Source organism: Onychomys torridus, chromosome 1 (assembly GCF_903995425.1).
Source record: "Onychomys torridus chromosome 1, mOncTor1.1, whole genome shotgun sequence".
NCBI lineage: Eukaryota > Metazoa > Chordata > Mammalia > Rodentia > Cricetidae > Onychomys > Onychomys torridus.
Window position 1 is genome coordinate 157150636 of NC_050443.1, and position 20825 is coordinate 157171460.

At 42.3% G+C, this 20825-nt stretch overlaps 1 protein-coding gene across 2 annotated transcripts in view; it reads left to right on the plus strand.

The window, feature by feature from the left end:
• The window catches only part of Plce1 (phospholipase C epsilon 1), a 307054-nt gene that overhangs the window by 206223 nt on the left and 80006 nt on the right, over nucleotides 1–20825 (plus strand). For both annotated transcript variants that reach the window (XM_036168280.1, XM_036168287.1), the window contains exons 5-7: nucleotides 5056–5201; nucleotides 9168–9426; nucleotides 10561–10766. In XM_036168280.1, coding sequence (XP_036024173.1) covers nucleotides 5056–5201; nucleotides 9168–9426; nucleotides 10561–10766 — 611 coding nt within the window. The remainder of the gene's footprint in view (nucleotides 1–5055; nucleotides 5202–9167; nucleotides 9427–10560; nucleotides 10767–20825) is intronic.

The window sequence follows — 20825 nt, forward strand, 5'->3', positions numbered from 1 at the left end:
TGGGGGAGCTTTCCATAGGAGGAATAGCATCCTAAGTCCCCAAGATGGGAAAAGCCTGGTTTGACTCTAAAAATAGGGTGGGAGAGGAGATGAGGCTGGATAATGGACTTAAGTCTGTGCACCAAGAGAAGGATCCAATTATATAGAAGACATAGACAAGACATAATGAACCAGGGAAAGATCATTTGAATGCTGCAAGAACATTCCTTCCTGGTGGAACTATGATGCAGCCAATATAGTACTTGATGTGGGAAGAGAGCAGGGTGTTCAGTGTGGCTAGGCCTACAAGTACCGAAAGAGGGTGTGATAAGCATGACGACGATGATGTTGCACATGCTGGCATACCCTCTAATTATACCCACTGGGAAGGCTGAGACATAAGGATTGTAAGTTCAAAGACAGCTTAGACAACTTACTGAGACTCATCACAAAATAAAGAATGGTCAGGGATGTAGTAGAGTATTTGTCTAGCACATGCAAAACTCTGAAGTCAATCCCCAGGATAGGAGGAAAAGAAGATTGGAAAGGAAGAAGGAACAAAGACAAGGAGGGACAGAGAGGGAGGGAGGGAGGGAGGGAGGGAGAGAAGGAAGGAGGGAGAGAGGGAGGGAGGATGGGCATATTTTAAAAGTAGTTGTAGAGAAGCTGTAGGCTGTAGGTGTGGCTCAGGGGTTAGGATCATCAGAGTAAACCCAAGTCTTCAGGACAAGCTCTTAAACTGAGGGGCTGGAGAGATGACTTAGCAGTGAGGTGTACTTTTTGTGTAACCATGAGTCCTGGAATGCCTGCTAACTCTAGCTCTGAGGGATCTATCCAATACACGCACTCACAGAGAAACTCACACAGACATGCACGTATAAATAGTTCAATCAATAACTCATACATCTATGTATACATGAACTGAGCCAAGAGTCTGATTTTCTGCTTATTCATGCTGACCATTGAAATTAGGCAAAATAATCTCCTACAGGTAACTGCCCTGTGCTCTGGGCTCTGGGTGTTCCCTGTAGCAGAGTGATAGTACTGTGTGTGTTTTTATGTTTTTCTTTGTGACTGATATCCTGAAACTCTTCCTGAGCTAGCAGCACCCTTAATCTCTACTTGGTTAGTCTAACTGCCATTTATGTTTGGGGCAACATTTGATACCACCAAAATTTTTGTCTCCTTTTTTTCTCCATTGATTTTGTTTCATTGTTAACACTCTCTGCACTTAGCATCAATAAAATCATAAATATACTGTGCGATCACAAGAATTGTCCTTGAAGTTTGTGAGCTGATGGTGTGTGTGTGTGTGTGTGTGTGTGTGTGTGTGAGAGAGAGAGAGAGAGAGAGAGAGAGAGAGAGAGAGAGAGAGAGATTATGATAACAGTGCTTATATAATCTCAACAACCAGGGGCCCTAGGGACTCACACTCAGGGATGGAACAGTTGGTTTAAATTATATTTCCATGTGAAATACTGTATTGCTATTTTTTCCCTAGCATGTGGGAAAGTGTATGAGAAATGATTTGACTGATAGGAAATAAATCTGTGTGCGTGATCAGGATTGAGACACAAACATGTGGTGGTCTGTACTGCTCTGGGAGGGGCCTCTCCCGAGTGAGGAGGGTTAACCCTTTCCATTCACTACATGGTAGGAGAATAGTCAGAATATTGCAGTGATCTTCAGCATGGAAGGCCCTAAAGCCATGGGACTCAGACAGCCCCTGGCCTCAGGCAGGAGCTGGGTGACTCTGAGGAACCGTTTTAAGTGTTCAGGATCCCATTTCTACTTGTAAAGAAAAGTTTGATCTGGTTCCCATTCCAGGTTAAGGTCCATCAAAAGCAAACCAAGCTAAAGGAAGAGTTGGCTAGTAGCACCAAGCCATGGCCAGTCTCTGTTGGCACAAAGATCTTCTGGGTCCAGCAGGGCCAAGGTTTCCTGAAATGGCTGTTAAGTGGTAAGGAGACAAGACTTGGAGACAAAGCAAAGCAGGGGATTGCTTGAATCTGCAGCAGAGCTCAGCTCTGAGAACCCCAGAGAATTCCTGGAATAGAGTGGGAAGGGCTGGCTGACTCCAGGTCTGTTCTGATTTTGCACAGGGCCTGCAGCATCCTCTGGAGCAAGGAGACAATAGAGGGACCTTACCCAGAGCCTCCTGGGTATTGCAGTAATACGTTTTACTTCAGTCTATTTCAGAAAGGAGTCCACAGTCTCTTGTTCCAGTGCACCAGCTAGCAGAGTAGAGCCCTGCTTTATCACTACCTGCTCCATTGCCACTGTTTCCCTATTTGTTTCTGTGGATGGGTGAAAAGGGAGGTGTTGAGCCTCCATCCTCTCCACTGTGGTTTGGATGGGGTTTTGTTGGTGATGGTTTTTCTTTAATTATCTTGGGGGTACAGTTCTTGGTGTGTTTTCCTTTAACTCTGTCTCTGTCTTCAAATGTGCAACTCCAAACTGAGTGCTTAGGAGGATCCACCAGGAAAGAAGCTGTAAAGTAAAGAAATTGTCACCTTTCATCAGCTAAATAAGAGCACTAAATGGAGAGTCCTAATTTTTAAGTATCATGTCCTCATAAGGAAGTCATTTCTCCTCTGAGACACATATTCTTCTGATTTATTTATTTTATTCTTGGTTTAGTTTCATCTCTTTTGGTTGTGATGATGGGATCAAACCCAGAGCCTGGCATGCCTTAGATTCTAGATGTGAAAAACCAGCATTGGACATCCCTCTGTGGTTGCTCCCAACACTAAAGGTCATTAATTCTTTTTTTTTTTTTATTTATTATGTATACAGAAGAGGGCACCAGATCTCATTACAGATGGTTTTGAGCCACCATGTGGGTGCTGGGAATTGAACTCAGGACCTCTGGAAGAGCAGTCGGATAGAACCCAGGGCTTTGCGCTTGCTAGGCAAGCTCTCTACCACTGAGCTAAATCCCCAACCCCTAATTCTTTTATTTTTTATATTTTTATTTTATAATTAATTTAATTTTATATATCAGCCACGGATTCCCCTGTCCTCCCTCCTCCACCCCCCAGCTTCCCCCCAACACCAACCCGCCCTCCCCATTCCCACCTCCTCCAGAAACGGGAGGTCCCAGCTGGATCCAGAACAGAGAGGGAGAACAAGGAAAGAGAAACCATGATAAATGAAGACCCCATGGGAATAAGAAGAAGCAGAGTGCTAGAAAGGTCCCCAGGAAGGGTTGGGGACTTAGCTCAGTGGTAGAGTGCTTGCCTGGCAAGCACAAGGCCCTGGGTTTGATCCTCAGCTCAAAAAAGAAAAAGAAAAAGAAAAAGAAAAAGAAAGATCCCTAGGAATCCACAAAGATACCTCCACTATAGACTACTGGCAATGGTCCAGAGAGTGCCTGAGCTGAGCTACTCTGGTAATTGGATGGCCGAACATCCTGTCATGATAGAACTTTCATCCAGTGACTCATGGAAGCAGATGCAGAGACCCATGGCCAAACCCCAGGTGGAGCTTCAGGAGTTCAGTAGGCGAGAAAGAGGAGGGATTATTATGAGCAAGAGATATTGAGACCATGATTGGAAAAAGCACAGGGACAAATAGTCAAACTAGTGGAAACACATGAACTGTGAACCAATAGCTGAGGAGCCCCCATGGAACTGGACCAGGCCCTCTGGATAAGTGAGACAGGTGATTAGCTTGAACTGTTTAGGAGGTCCCCAGGCAGTGGGACCAGGACCTGTCCTTGGTGCATGAGCTGGCTTTTTGGAACCAAGGTCATTAATTCTTATTGTTTCCATTTGTGGGCAGTGCACTCTCTACCTTGAAATCCTATTTTCTCAAGATGTCTGGGTCACCATGAACTCTGTTCAGGCCTCTTTTCACATAGGCTGAAGAAAGAGTCATTCCTTAGGTTTCAGCTCCGTGGCTGACCCATATGCAACTAATATGGTCAACAACAGACAACTGGTCACCCTCCTGTGACTTGGCAGGGTGGAGAAGGCTAGTCAACAGCAGGGGCCCAGCACCAGGATGAACAACAACAAACTAATCTCAGAGTAGAAAGAGATACTCAAACACTGAATGACATAAAAGGGATGGAGATGTAACTTACTAAGTCTTATACTCCAGACTCTCTGGTAGAAAAAACAAGTCACATTAGAAAAACGTAATCCTAGAGCCAGAAAACATGAGATTTCCTGTGTGCTCACTCAGGGGTGAGGGCTTTATGGTACAGGCCACCAAACGTCATCCCTGAGTCCAAGGCAAGCTTTTGCTACCTGCTGCCTGAAGATCTTCTGCAAGCTTCTTGGGTACTAACCATCCCTGACTCTGAACTGTTGTAAGAGACAAATGAGGTGGCACAGTCTGAGTACTTAGAATGGTTCCTGGTGCATTCTAATATTTTTGTCCTTTGAAGAACATAATAAATAGTATATGTAAGAGATTGTTCCGAAATATTTTTGTGTTTTTTGTTTGGTACCACCCACTTTAATTTTTTTAAAGATTTGTATTTATTTATGCACATGCTTATGTGTATGCATGTGCATGCATGTGTGTATACATACACAAGAGCTCATGCCATGGCAGGCATGTGGAGATCAGAAGATTTTATTCTCTCCTTCCACCATGTGGGTACCAGGGATGAAAATCAGGTTGTCCAACTTTGACAGCAGGTGCCTCTGCTTGCTCAGTCATCTTACCAGCCCTTGTATCACACATGTCATTGCTTGATAGTTTTCAACTTATGAGCTAAATGCAGTGGCTGCATTTAATCTTCATGTCTCTCAGCCACATTGCATCACAAGCATCCACGGGCCCTATATTTTTTTAGTTTCAAGGAATCGTGTAGATCAAGAGGGGTTTTATTTTAAGATGGAGCCTTTTTAATTTCAAGATGGAGATGAAGATGCACACAGATTGGCTTGCCCAGAGTCATATCAAGGCAGCAGCAGTGGAGCTGGTTTTCACATTAGAGCTCTTTGCTTACTTCTTTTCCAGGTCCCAAACTGATTGTTTTAAACAAACAAACCACAACAATAAAAGGTATTTGCCAAGCTTCTAGGACATGTCTTCAGTGAATGCCCCCCTCCCTTCTTCCAGGTGAGCTCCTGGGTGACATGGCTGATCCTCACAGCAGGCTCCATGGAGGAGAAGCGGGAAGTCTTCTCATACTTGGTGCATGTGGCCAAATGCTGCTGGAACATGGGCAACTACAATGCCGTCATGGAGTTCCTGGCTGGCCTCAGGTAAGAAAGTATGGTGATCTGGACAGGCTTCTCTTTCTGCTTAGATATCTCTGAATTCATTCCCTGGGCAGCCAGCCACATTTACCAAGGGATGCAATTGGTAGTGATCATGAAGGGGAAATGCCCTACTTTCTTCCAGCTCCACAGCTCTGGTCCCTCAAAGGAGGAGGGAAGGGGGGGCAGTAAAGAGGAGGCAGGGTTAACAAGGCAGGGGAGGGAACAGGTGTTGAAGGAGCTCAAAGTCCTACTTGGCTGGCTGTGACCGTCTCTACCCTCACAGAGATAGATGTGGATGCTGCTAGAGTTCCTTCCCTGTCTGCCCATCTGCTCGCTTTGCCAGGGTCTCTCACTGCATGGTTACCTAGTTATTAGCTTTCTCAGCACTGTTGTGAGTGCCTCAGAGAACAGCTTGAAGGAGCAAGTGTCTGTTTTTGGCTCATGGTTTTGAGGTGTTCCCCACGTACTGGCTTGGCTACTGGTGCCTGGGTAGAACATGATGATGTTGGTAGCATGTAGTGGAGAGCCTTCTTTCCCTCACTGTGAACACAGGAGAAGTGAGAGAGAAATAGGGAAAGCTCAAGGACAAGGTGTTATCCCCAAAGACCCACCCCTAGTGACCTTCTTCTAGCTAGACCCCCTCCTCCTCCTAAAATTTCTAAAAACTTGAAATATAGCACCCCCTCGGGAGCAGGACCCTTCCCAAATGCTTAAACATGAGCCTGTGAGGAACATTTCATATGTAAATATAATATCTGTCAAAGTGTGGTGATCACTCAATTCTCAGGCTTTAGGTCTAGTTCTGGGGTCCTCTCTCCTAGGCTTATGGGTCATCTCATCTGACAGGCAAGCTTTTCAAGATATTCCAGGCCCAACTCCTTCCATATGTCTACTCTGGACTCAGGAGGGACACCCCCACTGCCTTGTCAGCTTTGCAAAGGCAGAAAACACTTCCAGAGCTATCTCTCCCTGGCCATTGGGCAACTCCAGCCAGTTGCCCATCTTTAGACAAGAGTTGCACAGTAGGGCCTGTGATAAACAAACTGTGCAGGATGAATGTCTAAGGAGTCCATTTGACACTCCCTCCGCTGAGGCTCAGTCCATGCTTTTTACATAAGCCTTCTCATGATACTCTCCATAGAAATATTTCCAGCTATCTGCTTAAATCTAGCTTTCCTGTATGTGTGGACTGAAGGAAGACAAGACACCACTGAGGGCAGTCTGGACACCTCCTCATGGTGGCATGACACCTCTCTTTAGACTGCCAGCTATGATGTTACCTGTTGATCTCAGCATAAGTTTCAAAATGGGAAAACTTATATTTAATATGTTGTTATGCAAATCATAATTCAAGACAGAGGCCTCCAGATGGGGTGGAGCTAAAGTCAGACTTTATTCTGTAGAAAGCTATTTCTCATGAGAGAAACTTAGCAGGCTTCTTTTATACCACCAAGGGACTCAAAGAGCAGGAGGGATGTTTAGGACACATTTTCTGTGGACAAAGCCTCAGAAATATGTTCTGGTTTTCTTTCTGTTTCTGTGATAAAACAAAAACAACAACAACAACAACAACAAAAAAAAAACACTCTGAGCAAAAGTAACTCAGAGGAGGAGAGGGGTTATTTGGACTACCCTTTCAGGTCATATGTCCATGATGGAGGGAAATCAGAGTAGGAACTCAAACTAGAACTTGGAGCAGAAACCTGGGAGGAATGCTCTTTGCTGGCTTAATCCTGGTCTTATACTTAGCTTTTTTTTTTTTTAAGCAATATTTTTTATTAATTCTTTAAGAATTTCATACAATGTGTTTTGAATGGATCCATCTGTTTGCCCCCCAACCCCTCCAATAACTACTCTCCTCACCCTCCCATCCTACTTAGAGTTTCTTCTTCTTCTTCTTCTTCTTCTTCTTCTTCTTCTTCTTCTTCTTCTTCTTCTTCTTCTCCTCCTCCTCCTCCTCCTCCTCCTCCTCCTCCTTCTTCTTCTGCTCCTCCTCTTCCTCCTCCTCCTCCTCCTCCTTCTTCTTCTGCTCCTCCTCTTCCTCCTCCTCCTCCTCCTCTTTCTCCTCCTCCTCCTCCTTCATCTTCTTCTTCTTCTCCTTCTCCTTTTTTTTTTGTCTTACCCCATGGAATCCAGCTGTGTCACCCAACCAGAAGTGAGGTCTGCCCTGGAATGTGGTCAACCTACCAGGGATCACATCATTAAAGAAAACTGACTTCCCCTCGTGCAGCAGCTAGCAAATGCCAATACCTCCTCAGCTAGTGGTGGGATTTTGTGTCTACTGTCCATCCTGTCTGCTCGGGTTGTGTCTGGCTGGGACTTGAATAGCTCTTGTGTGTTGTCACAATTGTTCTGAGTTCATAGGTGTAACTGCCCTGTTTTACCTGACAGTTTCCTTTATCCACCACCTTGAATTCTTACAGTATTTCTCATTCTTCCATGAAGATCCCTGAGCTTTGGGAGGAGGGGTATGATATGTATGTCCTCTTTAGGGACAAGCACTACACAGTTTCTCTTATTCTATGCATATTAATCAATTGAGGGTCTCTGTGTTCATTGTCATCTACTATAAGAACCCTCTGATGAGGGTTGAGTGATGCTCTGACCTAGGGGTGTAGGAACACATCATAAGGAGGCATTTTATTTTTGTGTCCATTTAGCAAAATAATACTCCTGGGTTTTCTCCTAGGATCTATGACCTATCTGGTCACTGAATCTTGGCTCCTTTAACAGTACCGGGTACAGGCTCCATCTCATGGAGAGGGCCTTAAATCCAACCAGAAAGTGGTCAGTCACTCCTCTAACAGCTATGCTGCTATTGCACCAGCTCAGAGAATGGTGCTGCCCACAAAGGGCTGGGCCATCTTACCTCAATTAACAGAAAGACAGTCCCCCACAGATAAATCTGATCTAGACAACTTACCATTCAAGATTTTCCTCTCAGATGTGTCGAGTTGACAATTAAAGCTATGTAGGACCAGGTTGCTGTGAGCTGGAGTTCTTTGAAGAAGCCACATCTGTACTGAGGATCAAGCAGTGTGAGCGTGTTAATTGAGTGGAGAAGAGGGATACTACAAACCAAGAGTCAACACTATCATGGGCTGTGTTTAGTCTCTTCTATCTGTTTATCGTTGATCCCTGATCTAACATTGAGATGACTATTAGGTAAAACTTTTGGAATGTATTGCTAAGCTTCACAGATCTCTATCCTTCACCAGCCCTAAAGCTAAGAATGTCATAAGATAGCATTTGAAATCCAAAGAAGAGCTTTCTCTGCTTTGTGCATCCCACCTACCTGCTGTTGCTAGCAATAAGTATTGATGTATGAGTTTATTTTGTTCTGTGACTATAAAAGTTCATGTAACCTATTCCATAGTGGGGCATGCCATTCAGAGGAATCAGATCCTATGTTTCTAGGCCATGTTTGCTCATATTTGCACAGAATAAGCCATTTTCTTACATCCTTTGAAGAGTAATCATTTACATCAGTATTATCAATCATGTTTTCCTCTTGATGATAGCCTTCAGGGACACTCTAGTCAACATATAATTTTCAGCTTTGAAAATTAACCTTATTTCTTTTTTAATCTGTCCTATTTAATTTTTAATTGTATTATTGCTGTGTGCATGACATATGTAGGGAATGTGTATGCAGAGATCAGAGAACAACCTTATGGAGTTTGTTTTCTCCTTTCATGTTTACTTGGGTTCCAGGCCCCAACTCAGGTCCTCAGACTTGTGGACCCACTGAAATAGCACTTACTCTGTAGTTTATTTTGCATAAATAATATTCTTGTCATCTTGGAAAGTAAATGAAGATGGAAATCCTAAACAAATAAATGAATAACACAGAAAAAGACCACTAAGAAGGTAAAAGACAGTGAAGTTGTATGGAATTCAGCCTACATACTACTGTAAGCTACATTGCCACCTTCCGGGCTTGACAAAAATGTCATTTACTTGCAATAGGTCAAGGAAAGTTCTGAAGATGTGGCAGTTTATGGATCAGTCTGACATTGAGACAATGCGGAGCTTGAAGGATGCCATGGCTCAACATGAGTCTTCCCTGGAGTACAAGAAGGTGGTGACCCGTGCCCTGCACATCCCTGGTTGCAAGGTGGTTCCCTTCTGCGGGGTGTTCCTGAAGGAGCTCTGTGAGGTGCTTGATGGTGCCTCTGGCCTCCTGAAGCTCTGCCCACGGTACGGCTCCCAAGAAGAAGCTCTGGAGGTGAGACTCTCTGAGTGGGCAGCCCCCAAGAGGTCCTCCTGGCCCTCATGTGCTCAGTAGTACTCCAGGAAACCACTTCTTGAGTCTAGAGTAAGATGTTTCTGGGTAGTGAGGAGGTCCTTGGAAGTTCTGGAGAAAGCAACACCAGATGCTTGGAACTTGATATTGTTACATTAGGCTTAATTCAACACTGTTGAGCACAAAAGGAAAAGTGTCACTGGATTTTTGTTGTTGTTTTAAAAGTTGGTAATTTTTTGCTATTGGGTAGAACTGTCACACACACACACACACACACACACACACACACACACACACAAACACACACCATCTTTCTTAGTTGAAGTGGGAAGACTCATAAAACTTCAGCCTATTTCATGTCACCTGAGAACAGAGGCATCACTTGGTCCGGAAAGACTTGAGATTCCCGACGGGCATGGGTGATACACACTGGCTAATATTTCCTTGGTTTTAGCAGCTGGTATTAAACATCCAGTAAATGAAAGAGAAGGCTTTGAAAAGCCTCCACCTTCCACTCTGCTCTGCTCCCTGAGGTGAAGAAGGGGTACTGCCTCTCTTGACTAAGCTGTGGGTCTTCCCTCTGATTCTGGAAACTTCCTGCTCAAGATCAAGCCACAATAATAGCTTACAAAAACACCAAGAAGCTACTGTCTTCTGGGAGCACATATGGACAAGAAGACCAAAGGCAGCTTTTTAAATGTTTTTCTTGAGCTGGGTCACTTCATCTTGTTCCATGTCCTGGTGATCTTTAATCATGGTTCTCTTCTCAATTCCCATTACAAGAACAAAATAACTTCCCTTCTCTGTAAAGTGGCTAACCTTGTCCCTAGGGAGCCATGAGATAATATTGCTTTTAGTGTTATAAATTCAAAGTGCAGTTTAGATTCCTAGAGGTGCTGAGATTGTTGCAGCAAGAAAAGGGCATGTTTTAGGATTTCATGTGGTGGGGATGAAAAAATAGGAAATAAAAGCTTTTCTTGGAGCCTCTTGTCTTCATTCAGTAGGATAGACACGCACGCTGTTATTTACTGCTGTTACAGTTTGGGTCCCCTAGCCAAGTAGGTTATTTAGACATAGTAAGTTGCAACAGTGCATTCTTGAACTTTTCTCCTGTAGTTCGTAGCTGATTACAGTGGACAAGATAACTTCTTACAACGAGTGGGACAGAATGGCTTGAAGAATTCAGAGAAGGAGTCCACAGTCAACAGCATCTTTCAGATCATCCGGAGCTGCAGTCGGAGCTTGGAGATGGAGGAGGAGGACAGCTCCAGTGAAGGGACCGGCTCCAGGAAAAACTCCTTGAAGGATAAAACCCGGTGGCAGTAAGTCTCAGTGTCGATGTGTATCTGGATGGGTACCTTTCTTGTCTTTCCCATTGACTGGTTTTTCCTACTCAGTTGAGTTTCACATAAAAAACTAATAAAACATTGTCACTTTTATGCCTAACCGAGGCTTCATCTCCAAACTTTGTAATTCAGAGTTTGAATTTACCTTTCCTGTGTTGCTCCTTTGGTCTAAAATTACTATGTACATTTTACTTTTTCCATGAGTCATAGCCTTTTTTTAAGAAAAGTTTTATTAGTTTTGTTTTTTCACTGACAGTAAAATTTTAGAATTTTATATATTAATGGGGTGCATATTACTCCTTTAAAAATATGGCTATCCTCCCATTTCTAAAACATCAATAATTGAATTTCAAAATTAGAACCTTAATCTTGTATTTACTTTACAGTCTTAGTAATAGTGGCTCCTGTTAAATCCTGGATAGGATGCTAGGGTGGATATTAAAATATTTTAAAATAAAATATACTGGTGTAATAGGTATTGGATGGTACTCAGAAATCAGTACTTTCAGTAGCCTACCTATAAACTGGGGTTCTAACATCCCATTTTGAGTAACACTACACCAGGAGGTATTTTAGTTGGCCCTACACACTGGGGATCTGAGACTTTACAAGTGTTTACTTGTTTTAATTGCTGCTTATCAACACACACTACGGTCTAGCCAAACACAGTCGCCCAGAAAACAATGAAAGAAGAGAACTCAGTTGGGCACCTGTTGGCTTTCCTTAAGGTAGCCCAAGGGGAGGAATCCTTTCAGGGTACCCCAAACCTTTAAGTCTACTGGCTTTGCTTGTCAAGGTTTTATGTGTCATCAGTCTTGTGAGTTACTCATTATACTTGCCTTAGTCCCTAACCTGTGGATCATACTGTGGTGAGCTCTTATATTGAGAAAGATGGCAGTTGTTTAGGAAAATGACTTCTTTGGAGTTAGGCTAGATCCTTGGGATTTGTTGCCAGTATAGAAAGGAGTGTCATTTATCTGCATCTCTGCTGCTACTTTAAGGGAGTAAACCTAATTCCAGATTTCTCCAAGGCCTTTGGGCTTTCTTCCACACATTATTTCCTAGCTCACTCCATTTTGAAGGAGTAGTGCTCAAAGATTAACTAGCGACATCTTTACTGTGATGTCTTGACTGGAATGTTCAAATGTCTCACATATATATATATCACCTGTTAGATCTCCTGTTGTTTTACTGTGTCTCAAATCAGAGAACACTTCAACTTGTTCTCAATAGCAGGTTGCTGACATCAATGGCAATCTTTATACAGAAACAAGGCCATCTACAAAGAAGGACATCTCTACAGGAAATATCTCCCAGCCACTGAAATCCTTGATCTATGCCAGTTCTGTCCACCAATTTCACCACAAAAGACTTGTGGATATTTACAAGAGTAAAAATGAATAACTAAGGTTATTAGGGAAAATGAAAATAAGGACAGGAAAGATAAAATGATAAAGAAACACCATATAGGGTTGGGGATTTAGCTCAGTGGTAGGCAAGAGCAAGGCCCTGGGTTCGATCCTCAGCTTAAAAAAAAAAAAAAAGAAAGAAAGAAAAGAAACACCATATAATCTTTACAGTGACTAAAATTTTATTCTGAAATTCTTAGTAGTCAACAGAAAGGAGGACTCCAAGTTCACTGCAAGTCTCATAGAAAAATCAAACAGACACTTGGGAGAAACATACTGTTTCCTCACACTGAGAGCTGGATGAAATGCCTTCCTTAAACTCTACAAGTTGCCTTATACATATGCACAGTGATTAGACTCAGTGGGATGTGGGGGAGGACAGTCTGTGGGAGGGGCATGGCAGGGGCTGGGAGGAGGTGGAGAGGGAATAGGAAGCAGGTATGATTAAAGTTTTGTAAGAATGTATAAAGTATCCTTTGAAATTATTTATTTACCTTTTTTTGTCATAATTGCTTTTCTTTAGAAATTGGACTTTTTAGATCAGAGAGTATTCCTTTGGGTGTTTGTGTTTTGTTTGACAGAGCAACTGTGGATCTTTGTCTGCAGTGGAGTAACTTTGGAAATCAAATGATTGTTTGGTTAGCATACAGAGAAATAGGTTTCATTATAATATTTCCATAAATATATGCCATTATACTTTTTATAATATTCTGTTCAATTTGCCTCCCTCAGTTCTCTCCCCAATCTCTGTCTCCTTTCTTATTGGTCCCCTCTCCCCCTAAATGCTCCTCTTCTGCTTTCAGAACAAATATATGAGAAAAAACATCCGGTATTTGTCTTTCTCAGTCTGGCTTATTTCTCTTAACATGGCCTCCAGTTCTATCCATTTTCCTTTGAATGTCATGACTTCATTCACCATGTATATGTACTATATGTTCTTTATCCATTCATCCGTTGGTGGACATCTAGGCTGAGGTGACATCTAGCCAAGGTGGACACCTTGGCTCCTGTAACCAGTGTAGCAATAAGCATGGGTGTGTATAAGTATCTCTATGCTGTGCTGACTTAGAAGCCAGAAATGTCATAGCTGGATCATATGGTAGTTTTACTTTTAGTTTTAGGGACCCTCATACCTATTTCCATAGTGGTATATCACTAAGCACTCTAACGAGCAATATATAAAGGTGCATCTTTCCTCACATCCTTGTGGTCATTTTTTTTTTTTTAATGATTGCCAATGTGACCCAAATGAGACATCTCCTTTGCTCCCCTCCTCCCTCTCTTCCTTCTTTTCTTTCTTTGCTGACATACGTTGTTTGAATCTTAGATGGTCTTTTAATAAAAACCCAAAGCCAGATATCAGGGAGAAAGCTGAAAGATCAGAGAAGCAGAACAGGTAGCCAGAGGTAACTAGTTCTTACCTCTACAAAATCCTCAGCCTAAAAAGAGTAGTTCCTGTTTCCTCACACCATATACCTTTCTCTGCCCTGACACCATTTCCTGGGATTAAGGCGTGTGCCACCACTGCCTGGCTCTGTTTCCAGTGTAGCCTTGAACTTACAGAGATCCGTCAGATGGATCTCTGCCTCCCGAGTGTTAGGATTAAGGCCACCACTGTCTGGCCTCTATGTCTAAACTAGTGGCTGTCTCTGTCCTCTGATCCTTAGGCAAGCTTTATTAGAGTACACAATATGTCACCACAGACATAGGATTCTATGTAGCCCAGGCTGGCCTAAATTCATATATAGCTGAAGATATATATGAATCTGGACTCATCTTCCTGCCTTTTTGTACCAAGTGCCAGGATAACAGGAAATGTGCCACACCAGGGTAGATGTCGAGTACATTTTCAAACATGTATTGGCCAATTTTTGACAGTTAACTATTCATTTCATTAGACCTTTATAGAATCTGGTTATTAATCCCTGTGGGGTGAACAGTTGATAAACTTTTCCTGTTCCATAGACTGTCTCTCCACTGTGTTTATTTTTTCCTTTGCTGTGAAAAAGCATTTTGATTTAATGCAATTTTACTTGTTGTATGACAAAACTTCTGGAGACACAACATACACATCTGCTCTCACCAGATAGGGATCCCAAGAAAGACCAAAGTTTGGATTTACCAAAGTCCAACTTAGAGAATCGGTAAGTTTTATTGAGGCTACTTATAGAAGCAGAAATCACACAAAGACAGCTACATTACTTGTGAGGCCAACCTTCATGAGTGACGACAGCTCACAAAACCTGGATCACACTGCATAGCCTGTACATAACTCAAGAGGCTGGAGAGTGTCCCTTCTAAGTGATTCAGTTGGTTTAAGCCTCTCCCAGGCAGCTTGACTGTTTTCTGCTTCTCTTAAGAAGATGATCTCAGAGTTTTCTTTGTACCTGACTCCTCTGAGTCTTCTTTGCAGCTGGACTTCCTTTTGTCTGAGGGGGATGCTCAACTTTTAGTGTTTACTCTGGCAGAGAGGAGCCTAGTGAATCTGGTCAGTTTCAGGAACTTCCTGAAGCTACTTTAAATTGTTTACCTTCCTGCTTACTGAGATTCCCTACAAGATGGAATGTTTCATATGGGAGGAAACTGTGAAACAACACTTGTCAGTTCTTGAGATTATTTCCTGTGCTATTCCAGTCTTTTTTAAAGAATTTCTTACCTATGTGTGTATCTTGAAGCATTTCACCCATGTTTTCCTCTAGCAATTTCAAAGTTTCAGCTCTTAAATTCAGGCCTTTGATCCATTTTGAATTGATTTTTGTCTTGGGTGAGAGATAAGGATTGAGTTCTTTACTAGGTATAGTTTTTCCCAGTGCCATTTGTAGAATGTATGTTTCAATGTATGTTTTTTATGTCTTTGTCAAAGATTCAGTGGCATTAGCTGGCAGATTTATTTCTGGTCCCTCTATTATATTCTATATGTCAGTAGGATATTCTTTATGTTGCTATGAATTATATAATACAGTTAAACCCATAGATTGCTTTCTGTAATATGACCCTTTTTATAATATTAATTCTGCTAATCTACCAACTTGGGAGGCCTTCCCTTCTTCTGATACCTTCTTCATTTTCCTTGGAGCTCTAATGTGTTCATTGTAGAGGCCTTTCCTTAGGTTTTATTTCTTATGCGTTTTGCTTGAGTGGGTTCTTTGTTTTGAAACAGGATCTCACTATGTAGACCTGGGTGTTCTGAAACTCACTGTGTAGATCAGGCTGGCCTTGAATTCACAGAGATGCCTCTGCCTCTGACCTCTGCCTCTGCCTCTCTGCTTCTGTGCTGAGATTAAAGGCCTGAATCATCATGCCCCACTTATAGGTATTTTTTATTGTAAGTCTATTATAAATGCAATGTTTTTCCTAATTTCTTTCTTCCTAATTTCGTTACTGACATAAAGGAAAGCTACTGATTTCTGATCGTTATTTTTGTATGCTGCTACATCTGCTCATCTGCTTGTTTGTACCTCTTTGAGGGCATTGATCATTTTTACCAGGAGATTTTGAAATCTTCATTCAGTATTTTACCTAGTTCATCATCTCTGAGTTCAGTAGTTGAGGAGTTACACTCCTTTGGAGGAGTGTTGGCTGTGTGATATTCTACTGTAACCCATACTTATGTTGGCCTAAATGTCAAATCTGCTTTTGTGTGGACATCTTCTTATTGGGCAACTCACTTTTAAAGGCTTGCAATTCTAGTGTGGCTCATGTTGGAGAGAACAAATAATGGTAGCCCATCATCACAACACCAAGTGATACGAGGTATAGACATACACTTAAAAAAAGTAAAGCCCAATGACATGTCATTTTTGCATGTAAGTCAGAAAAGGTGAAAATGAATGAAAGTTTTACTATTAAGTTAAATTTTATTTAGGGTCAAAGTTATAAATAAATGCAGTGAGGCAATGGAGGAGAAACAAGATTAAATAAACCAAAGAAAGGAAGAGTAAGAGTAGAGAAAAATGTAATGAAGGGAAAGAGAAAAGAACAGGAAATTAGAAAAATAAATTGAAGAAAGACTTCCTGGAAGTCTGAAAACCCCTAATCAAAATTAGGTAAGTAGATAAGTGAAAAAACGAAGAGAAATTAAAATCTGAGAGGTTTTTGGTTTTTTGTTTGTTTGTTTTTGTTTTAGCCAATGTATCCAAACACTACTAAAAGTATAGTAGAAAGAAAAACTAAGAGGGGTAGTAATATAGAAGACTAGAAAAGAGATTGATCAGCAAAAAAAAATGCATATATATAGCCTTTTAAAATACGATAAAATAGTAGAAGTATTTGAAGGGGAATTTGGTACCCACATCCTCTCCTTGTGCTGGGATTTTGTCTGGCTTGTGCTTGAGTTGGTCTCAAGCATGCTGTCACGATGGCTGGGAGTCCATGTGTGTCTCTGCCTGTAGCATCCAGAAAACACTGTTTCTTTGAAGTCACTCAGCACCTCTGGCTCCTAGAATCTTTTCTTCTTCTGCAAAGATCCCTGAGCCATGAGGGGAGAGATGAAATATAGATATCTCATTAGGGCTGAGTACTCTGATATCTCTTATTCTCTGCCCATTAGCTAGCTGTGGGTCTTTGTATTTATTGTTATGTATTGCAAGAAGCTTCTTTGATGAGGATGAGGGATGCACAGATCTATGAGTATAGCAATTAATCAATAGCAGAATAATAGTACTTGGTTCTCCACTAGAACCCAGAGGAAATACTGACATTTAATTACTTCTGGGAAGGAAAAAGACAGTTTTCTTCAATGGAGTGACTCAAAGCATATTGAACACACTCCAGGGCAGGTACCACACCTAGGAGTAGTTGGCTAACACAAACTGATTTAGCGGGTGGCAAAAATTTGGGTAGGTAGGGATGTGGAGGAGAATCTGAAAGGACTTGGGAGAGGGGAATGACTATGATCAGAGTGCCCTGTCTACAAGTCTCAAAGGATTAATAAAAGCATTGTTTTAAAAATAAATAAATAAATAAGTAAATGAAAACACAAGAGACAAAAGACGGGGGTGTGGAGTGTGGGGTGCGGCAAATGGTGAAGAGTTAGAATGACTTTTTTCTGGAACCTTGAAAATGGGAGAGTGTTGAGTATATGCAACAGGGAGAGGATGGGTCAGCCCCCTGAATTTTTTACTTTCCTGTAGTGTATGCAGGCGCTGAGCCTTTGAGGGGCAAGCATGTGGCACCTGTCAGAGCTTCTTGTCTTCACTCTAGTCATTTCCCTTCTTTGCACACCAGGGGCCTCTGCTGGCCACACTTAACTTTGCAGTCAATGGACTAGGCAGGTTCTCCCATCTTCCTAAGAGTCCCCGTTGCACACCCTATGGGCAGGCTAATGTTCTAGCTCGGAGGTTCCTTCCAAGTTCACTGGGAATATAAGAGACAGTCACTCCACTGAAATTTATACAGGTGGATCTGTCTTTGTGCTTTCTAAATCCACTCAGCGTTAATTACCCTGCTAGAGGGATGCAGCTTTATATATCAAGAAATCTGCTGCAACTTCATGGCAGCTGGATAGCTCCAGAAGTTGGTGTACTTGATGTCCTTAGGCTCAAGGATATTAAAGTTCAGAATGGTCCTCAGGTGATGATTTTTGCTCCCAGCCACTAAGGGTGGGACTATTACCTTTTCCCATACACTCTACTTCCTTGCCTTCTGCTACCTGTCAGTGTTCAGCCTTCCCGTTCTTTACAACTGCCTCTCAGGGTTGTCTCTCACCCTTGGGGCTAGAGCCAGTTGAATCTGGCTCCTGAACTTGTGATTCTTCCCTTGTCTTTAGCTGCCTGGTAGCTAAGTTTTAAATGACAGACTCCCTTGGGTTGGGAGGACCTTTCTTCAACTGCTGGCTCTTCCCACCAAAGAAGTCACTCTCTCAGCAAGACCTACACATGGATTTGAGGTTTGTCTGTGGGTGGGACTGCCAGACTCTTCTTTCCAGAGCCACCTGATGATGTGCCTTTCAGATGACATTTCTGTTTCTGCTCCCCTGAGCCAGGGCACCCTGCCACTGGTGCTGTGTTCCTCATGCCACTCTTCTTCTCGGTGGTCACCTTTGTTTCTCTGCACCACCCCGCTGTCCTGTCATCTCCCCATGTATGGGTTTCCAAGGTTCTTCCTCCCTTTCTTGGTAATGGTCTCCTTTTGCTTATCCTGACCCCTTTTCCCAGGGCCACGGGGCCGTAGCTTCTAGTCTGTCATCTGACTTGCAAGTTAACTTCTTGGGAAGTTTTTACTTCCAATTTTCTGTTTATTCCTTTGTCCTCTTCCTCATCATTTAATCATCTATAGCCTAAGAACATTCTCTTCCACTGTCCATTTTTCAGATCCGGTTGAAAGCATCCTGAGAATGGGGGAAGAAAACCACAAAGATGCAAATATTTATTTCACAAAGCTCGGGAAGACATGTTGAAATCCTCACTTTGAGACCTTTGTGCCTAAGTAGTAGAAGTGGTTTCCTGGCCCTTAAGTGATTGCTACTCTAAAAGGAAGCCCTGGATACAGCATAGAGGCGGGGTTTAATAGCTTCACTGAAGCCAGCCCAGTTAGCACTGTTTCCTTATTTACCTCGGGCCAGAGCACCTTGTAGAAATGCCTGGCTCTGGGTGTCTTAGGCACAGTGTTTTGCAGATCCTAAAGGACAAAGGAATTGGGCTTTATTTGAGTTTAAAACCAATAACCTTCAGCCCTTGTTCATGTGGCAATGCCCAACTTGTTGAAAAAGATAAGAAAGGAGGAGAGAGAGGAAGGAGGGAGGGAGGGAGGGGGGGAGGAAGGGAGGAAGGGAGGGAGGGAGAGAAGGAAACAGGGATCCAAGCAGTCTATCTCAAGGTCCTTCAGTCTGCCCAGTGTGCAGGGTGTTAGAATTCCTCTCAAAGCCCTCAGCTCCTCCTGCCAGAATACCCAATGGGAATACTCACAGAAACCCCAGAAAAGGGATCATAAAAATCCCATGGCCTGGGACTGGGAAGATGACTCCGTTGCTAGCTTGAGGATCTGAGTTCAGATTCCCCAGCACCCATAGTAAAATAACAACATTGTGTGCCTATAATCCCAGCACTGAAAAGTTGGAAGCGGGAGGATTCCTGAGACTTTCTGACCACCCACTCTAGTAGAATTGTTGAACTCTGGGATCAGTGAGAGACTGTGTCTCAAAGACTAAAGTGGAGAGCAATTGAAGAAGACAATACCAACCTCTGGCCTGTGGGAGCTCGTGTGCGCGCGTACACACACACACACACACACACACACACACACACACACACACACACCCAGGGCCTCAGCAGAAAATGAATAGAATGGAGAAACTATCAAAATGCCATTGGACATCTATGATGTGCTTATACATCCTCTGTAAAGATGCAGAAGTGGTACCTAGAAAGCTGGAGTCAGTTGCCTAAGTGATAAATAGCAGGCTGGGACGTGAGGCAGAGCAGGAACTTCTGCAGTATTAAAGACATTTAAGTGGAAAGGTGCTAACCCTTAGCTTCTCTTCATACCTAGCTCTGTGGACTTGGAAGAGTTCTCATCTTAGGATGTTGCTGTGATAAAAACACCATGACCAAAAGCAATTTGGGGAGGAAAGGGTACATTTCAGCTTAGAGCTTGTAGTCTGATGTCTAGGGAATTCAAAGCAGGAACTAATGTAGATGCAATAGAGGAAACTTGCTTACTAACTTGCTTTTCATAGCCTGCACACTCTGCTTTCTAACAACACTGAGAACCATCTTCCTAGGGATGGCACTGCCCACTGTGAGCTGGACCCTCCCACATCAGTCGTCAATCCAAAAAAAAAACAAAAAAACAAAAAAAAATGCACCACAGGTTGCCCACAGGCCAGTCTGTTGGGAACCTTTTCTCAGTTGAGGTTCCTCTCCCCAAATGACTGTAGCTTGTGTAAAGTTGACATAAAATGAGCCAGCACAGGTCTCTTTTGTAAATATATGCTTTTAACTGACTATAGCTGAGAAAAAGAAAAAAAAAAAAAAAGAACGAGATAGGTTGGTTAAAAGCACAAATTTAAAAAACAAAAAGGAGTAGATTTTTATTATGGGGAACAGCTGTAACAAATCAGATGCTGAAGGTGATTTTCTCCTATTTTAAAACAAAATTTAAGCTTTATCTGTTGGTGATTCATATTCAAGTAGTCATTGTAAATTTGTACAAAGTAATGAACGCTTACAAATAAAATACATCAGCAGGTTGACAAACAGCCTTTTGTCACCTAATAGAAGATTACTTTTTAGCAGCTATCCCCAGAGAAGTGGCTTCTCATGTGGGATACCATAGAAGCTCTTCAAAGGCAGAGCAAAGACCTTCCTTCAGTTTTCATGCCTAAGAGTGGGGTATTTTCTTTGCTGATTGACCACGTCTTTGATCTTGGTTAACATTGCTTGATTTCTAAATAAATCTTAATTTTCCATCTTCTCCCTTCTCATAAACCCACAGAAAACTGTCTTCCAGGAGAATTGGGCTCAGAGCTACATAAAATCCACTCTTGTCTAAGAGATAAAAGATACCACTAGCTTCCTGCTTGAAATGAATTTATTGCATTACAAACAATTGTCAATTTTATTTTGGAAATTATCCCTTGGATAAATGCTTTTTAATGGAATTATTACCATCTGGCATTAGTTCCTTT